Source organism: Microtus ochrogaster, chromosome 15 (assembly GCF_000317375.1).
Source record: "Microtus ochrogaster isolate Prairie Vole_2 chromosome 15, MicOch1.0, whole genome shotgun sequence".
NCBI lineage: Eukaryota > Metazoa > Chordata > Mammalia > Rodentia > Cricetidae > Microtus > Microtus ochrogaster.
The window spans coordinates 2,023,781-2,030,238 of NC_022017.1; the positions used below are offsets into that span (position 1 = coordinate 2,023,781).

Genomic DNA, 6,458 nt, shown 5'->3' on the forward strand with positions numbered 1-6,458 from the left:
GGCAAAGCACTTATCTAGTGTGCCTAAGGCCCTGGGTTCAGCCATCAGCACTGCCAAGAAAAAAAAAAGAGTTTAAGGAGTCAGGTGGTGGCGGCAGCACATGCCTTTGATCCCAGCAGAGGCAGGTCTGGTCTCCAGAGTTCTAGGACAGCCAAACCTACACAGGGAAACCTTGTGTGGTGGTGGTGGTGGTGGTGAACGGGACAACCACAGTGGTTGTCAAATCAGAAGTATGACAGTTACATCAACTAAGTCAAGAGAGAAACAGGTCAGATCTGCAGACCCATGAATGACAGCTCTTGTAATAGGCAGAAAAGAAGCCTCCAATTCTCGTTCTAATTACGGCCAAATGTGAGGTAGCTGCCTCTTTACTACCCCATCTTCTCAGGGAAAGGCGAGCCCTTAGAGCCACTTGCCCCACTAAGTCTCATACTCCACAAGCTGGCACTCACCTGGGCATAGCTGGGACAGCTGAGGTTCAAGAGTTGCTGAGTGAGCTGACAGGAAACGCTGACTGCTTTTGCGTGGTCCTGTCGTCTCTTAGACACAGTCTGAAGAAGCAGGAGGGTCTCCAGGGCCTGTAGGGGCTGGTCATCCCAGAGCAACATGTCACCTGCTCCTACCCCTCAGGGTGTTCATACATACTCAGAATCTACCAATGCTCAGGAGAGCCATAAACCACCTGTCCCCAACCCCGTTTTGGGACAGGGTCTCATGTGATCCAGACTGGCCTCAAACTTGGCTATGTTATTCAAAAAGATTCAGAAAGACGAGGCTCCTGTAAGTGTTTACATGGTAGAGCCAAGACTCAAGCCTAGGTCTAAGCTAACTTTTCGACCTCCTGGTGCTGGAAAGATGGCTGAAGCGTTCACAATAACAAAGGATGTGATGTTTAAAACCATATTTTATTTTTGGTGGTAACTGGGGTTTAACCCAGACCCTGAACATACTCAGCAAGTGCTCTACCACTGAGCACTTCCCTGCCCAGCCTCCTCTCAGTTTTGGAAGCAGAGTCATTACAATTTTACGGTTAGAATAAAGCTTCATTCTTGCCTGAGTGTCCAGGTAGCTGGGACTGAAAGTGTGTGCCACCACACTCTGGCTTTCCTTTCATGGCTCTGAATACGGGGTGAATCCAAGGAAGAGCAGTCTGGGAAACCCCTTCATGTTGCACATAAAAACAAAGTTGGCAGGCTGGCGAATAGCTCGGCAGATAAAGGCTCCTGCCACTAAGCTTCAGCGCCTAAGTTAGATGTCAGGACCCACATGGAAGGAGAGAACCAAAGCCCACAAGTTGTCCCGACTGCCACACTCACATTCACATACATTCAATAAACAATTGTTCAAAGTGTGTAAAATTGGGCCTCATGGGTACTCAGGCCTATAACCCAGAGGCAGAAGCAGGGGGATTACAAATTTAACCCTGGCCTAAGCTCCACAATGATAGCTTTAAAAAAAAAATTTTTTTATTTTACATGTATTGGTGTTTTGCCTACATGTATGCCTACATGTTCAAGTATACCAGATCCCCTGGAACAGGAGTCAGACAGTTATGAGCTACCATGTGGGTACTGAGAATTGAACCATCTCTCTAATCTCCACAATGAGATCTTGTCTCAAACAAAAGAAAAATGGGAGCCGGGCGGTGGTGGCGCACGCCTTTAATCCCAGCACTCGGGAGGCAGAGGCAGGCGGATCTCTGGGAGTTCGAGACCAGCCTGGTCTACAGAGCTAGTTCCAGGACAGGCTCCAAAGCCACAGAGAAACCCTGTCTCGAAAAACCAAAAAAAAAAAAAAAGAAAGAAAAATGGGGCTGGAGAGATGGTTCAGTGGTAAGAGCACTGACTGCTCTTCCAGAGGAATGGGATTTAATTGGCAGCACCTACATGGCTGCTCACAGTCATCTGTAATTCCAGTTCTAGGGGATAAAACACACTTATGACCTCAGCAGGCACTGTGTATGCACAAAGAACACATACATAGATGCAGGCAAAACAGATGCAATTTAAGATAAAATGATCTAAATATTGTAACTGTAATTCTTGCTTGATAACTGTTTTTTATATGTAATTTTACTATGTTAAAGTTAAAGCCATTCTTTTTTGTCTAAACAGAAAAAGGGGAAATGGTGTAGGAGGGTCATCTGTCTATGTGTTACTTTCATTGGTTAATAAAGAAACTGTCTTGGCCTTTTGATAGGCCAGCCCTCAGGTGGGTGGAGTAGACAGAACAGAATTCTGGGAGGAAGAAAGCAGAGTCAGGCAGATGCCATGAAGCTCCGGCCCAAGATGGACGTAGGTTAGAATCTTCCCGGTAAACCACGACCTCGTGGTGACATACAGATTATTAGAAATGGGTTAATTAAGATGTGAGAGTTAGCCAATATGAGGCTAGAAATAATGGGCCAGGCAGTGTTTAAAAGAATAGTTTCCGTGTAATTATTTTGGATAAAGTTAGCCGGGATCCGGAAGGGAACACAGCCCACCAACCTCTTTACAACAACTGACTCCACCAGTTTTCCCATTACCTTTGCCACCAACTGATAGAGGGCCACAAGGATTTGAAGGGAAGCTGAGGTCTGCTGGAGACACCGCACGGCTGGGGCTGGCTCCTTTGTCAGCACTTCTTTCCACAGGGTCAAGGCTTGGTCTAGGCATTTGGACTGAGCTGTAAATTAGAAGTGACCACTTTTTCCACTTGGCCATCTGGAAAGAACTTGGGTTTCTCTATAACATGTTCTGGCCTTTGTGCCAGCCCCTCCTCACTCTCCCACATCCCCGGCACAAGCCCGGCCTCTTTCACAGTAGTGGTCTGTTGTCTACACTATGTTTACTGCCCTCACCCGCATCAGCAGCCAGGTTGAAGGCAATGTTACTATACAGGAAACGATCTTCCTGGAGTTTATCTTCATAGTTCAGGTCATTGACTTCAAACTCCTCCATGTTAGTAGGGACCTGGGCCCTCCGATCCCGCTCAATACCCTGGTTGAGAAAGCAGACAGACAGAAGCAAAAACCGGGACTGGCACCAGCTCAGAGGGAGCAGCCCAGGACAAAAAACTATTGGTCCATGCGCAGTAGCAGGAGCTCAGTTTTACTTACTTCCTGCATTTTGGTCTCCAAGGTACAGATATAGAGCCATAACAAGGCCTGTGCTTTATCATCCAGAAGGCAATCCTGTTCCTGCACCTCAGGCCTCACAGACTCCAAAAGCTGCAGGGCTTCCTGGATAGCATCCAAGGCAGAGCTGTAGAGACAGACACACTTGAGTGGGGTCCACTACGGACAGCTCCAATGTCCATAAAATGAAGGGCACTTTTAGGAACAGAGCAGGAGACTGACCCCATATCAGCAATATTAGGGCAAGCAGCAAAAGAGGCCTCCCTAGTTATCCCTCCTCACCAGTCGGTCTGCTGGGCAAAGTTGTGGTAGCATAGCACCTGAGCCAGTTCCACCAGGTGGGTAGCTCGTGCCCAGGCTCCAGCTGCCGTCTCTTCAGGGCTGAGCTCCAACAGATCACAGATGACATTAAAGCGTTCCTGCCCAGTGTCAACGCGCACTGCCTTGTAGGCCCGCAGCTCCTCCCTCAGCAACAAGACCTGTGTCTCTGGGTCCCAGCAATTTAAGCTGTCTCGCAAAGTCCTGAAGGGCAGATCAGCACCCGGGTAAAGACCCTGACAAGTCTCCGCACCCTCACTAGGGAGCCTCAGCCTTAAGCTGGCATTCACTGTCTTCTAGTTGTGCCTTTAAAACTCTTAATCAGGTTACGTGGCTCCTCTAACATAGGAGGCTGCTTGAGGGATCACACCCAAACCCATACCCAGGACTTGTAAAACCCAGTGTGGCCTGGCTCCTGCCCACCTAGACTGCCTCATTCAGCATGCCATGCCCCACCCTATCTCCTTCCTCCATGCTGGCTTTCTCAAGCCACTTCCCATTCCCAAGCTTGTTTTCACCCCAGTGCCTTCCTAGTCTGTGAGTCTCTATTCCAAGGCATTTAATGATGGATTCCTCTACATCTTCAGATCTTATACTTCTCCAAAAAAGACTTCCCTAAATAACCCACCTAAAGGTCATCCCTCTTTTAACAGGTCATGGTTTGTCTTCATGAAATACACGTACAATGTACTTGGTTATATTTCTCCAAGTACAGCATAAACCCAACAAAACAAGAACATTGCTTCTTACCACTATGCCCCCTATACCTAGTGTCTGGCATTGCATCAAACACTCAATGTGTAACTGATGGGTGAATGAGTCACTGCCTTTCCCAAAAGTAAGGATTGAGGACATTGGACATGATGGCACAAGCCTTTAATCCCAGCATTAGGAAGGCAGAGGCAGAAAGATCTTTGTGAGGTCAAAGCTAGCCTGGCCTACATAGCAAGTTCCAGGTCTATACAGAGATATCTTGTCTAAAAAAACAAAACAAACAAAAAGCCTAAGAGATCTGCCCAATCCATGGACAGCTACCTCAGTCCTCCTGTGCAACTCACTTCAGTTGCAGCTCCTTGTCTCCTGTCCTGGCTGCATCCATTTTGACCCGAACCCAGAAAGTGACTGGTTCGACCAGGTGTTCAAAACTGTAAGGTTGCAGAGCTGCCAGCCATAAGGTCACCATCTCGCAGCCCTGGGCCTGTTTACCCAGCTTCTTCAAACTCTCCACATGCAGCCGGAAGCACCTATGCAGCTGAACAGACATAGGTTAGAGCTGGGGCGTGGAGCCACTCAGAGTATACAAACAGCATGGCAGAACACACACTAACACATGGAAGAGGGACAGCAGGGGTCCTGCTCTCTGTACGCCCTAACAAATAAGCATTTTGGTCCTCTCCACTTCAGGGGCCCCTCACGGTCAGCACCAACAACATTAAGGACCTGATCCCCCTCCTGTGACCCTTTCCTCAGCCTGTGGCCCTGTCTGGTCCTGGCAGAAATGCAAGAACTCTTACACCTTCCTTCTTCTTACTCTACTGGTTAAACTCAGGTTAAGCCTTGATTTCTTTTTTTTTTTCTAATTTATTTATTTATTTATTATGCAATATTCTGTCTGTGTCTATGCCTGCAGGCCAGAAGAGGGCACCAGACCCCATTACAGATGGTTGTGAGCCACCATGTGGTTGCTGGGAATTGAACTCAGGACCTTTGGTAGAACAGGCAATGCTCTTAACCTCTGAGCCATCTCTCCAGCCCCCACTGATTTCTTGCACTATCCACTTATTCTAGCCCCCCCTCTTCCTGCCCAGGCTACCACAGTAGCCCCACTACCTAGGCTTATGCCCCGTACTGTTCGCCACAGTGATGGCAAAGCAATTCAAATGACAACTTGATGTCATGGCTCCACTTACATCCTTCAGTCACTCACCCCTCACCTGAGAGATAGTAACTCAAGGCCCGGTACTACCCATATCACTTTCCAGTCCAGCCAACCCATGCTTTCAGCTCATTCTTGCTTTTTGTCTTTTACTCTGGCTGTGCAAAGGGCCACCCTGGGGGTGGGGAAAACTTAAAATATATAGAGCCTGAGCTCTAGGGCAAGAACCTGATGAACCTGGAGGCAAGCGGTAGAATAGAATGGTTCTGATGTTCACTCAGGTGATTCTGATGTGAAGCTAGGATTGGAAAGAACTGAGGAGGAAGCATAAAGTAAAACAACAGCCATTTTAAAGAAAAAGATTGCCAAGTGTGGTGGCACACACCTTTAATCCCAGCATTGTGAAGTGGAGGAAGATGGGTCTCTTGTAAGTCTGAGACCCATCTAGTCTACACAGCAAATTCCAGGCCAGTTGGAGCTACACAATGAGACCCAGAATCAAAAAAAAAAAAAAAAAAAGAAAAGAAAGAAAGGCAGGCAAGGGTGTTAGGAAAAACCCCGTAGGCACAGGTGCCCATGCCACTGTACTCACGGCACCAACATAACTCCCTCCTACCTTCTCAGGAGGCACCCCAGGGTGGGCACCCAACTTTGCCAAGCCCAAGTGCTGACAGACTGGCTCCAAGATGGCACAGGCCTTATCATAGAGCTTGTGACTGAAGAAGCTGTAGGCCAAGTTGCTGCTGTAAGAGGCTGCAGGGAAAGAAGAGACAACTGAGCATCACAGTGCTTCCGTTTCCCTGTCCGCACGAGACGTTCAGCCTGGGGTCAGCCACAGCTTCTGGGTGAGCACACGGGAGGAACGGCTCTCCCTTGGCTCCACAGAGGCCACTGACCCCTCCACACTGACCCCCCAGGACACTAAAGCCATAGCACCTTCTTTTGCATTCCCTGGACATATTATAGACCCTCTCCAGCCTTCAAGATTTGACACTGGGCCGGGCAATGGTGGCGCACGCCTTTAATCCCAGCACTCTGGAGGCAAAGGAAGGCGGATCTCTGTGAGTTCCAGACCAGCCTGGTCTACAGAGCTAGTTCCAGGACAGGCTCCAAAGCCACAGAGAAACCCTGTCTCGAAAAACCAAA

General features: G+C 48.5%; 1 protein-coding gene across 1 annotated transcript in view; it reads right to left on the reverse strand.

The window, feature by feature from the left end:
* Espl1 (extra spindle pole bodies like 1, separase) overlaps positions 1 to 6,458 on the reverse strand; it is a 25,393-nt gene that overhangs the window by 12,836 nt on the left and 6,099 nt on the right. Inside the window, exons 5-11 of the mRNA XM_005353819.1 lie at positions 5,929 to 6,065; positions 4,495 to 4,688; positions 3,401 to 3,640; positions 3,101 to 3,245; positions 2,843 to 2,981; positions 2,528 to 2,667; positions 453 to 587 (exon numbers count right to left, since the gene is read on the reverse strand). Of these exons, the coding sequence (XP_005353876.1) occupies positions 453 to 587; positions 2,528 to 2,667; positions 2,843 to 2,981; positions 3,101 to 3,245; positions 3,401 to 3,640; positions 4,495 to 4,688; positions 5,929 to 6,065 (1,130 nt within the window). The remainder of the gene's footprint in view (positions 1 to 452; positions 588 to 2,527; positions 2,668 to 2,842; positions 2,982 to 3,100; positions 3,246 to 3,400; positions 3,641 to 4,494; positions 4,689 to 5,928; positions 6,066 to 6,458) is intronic.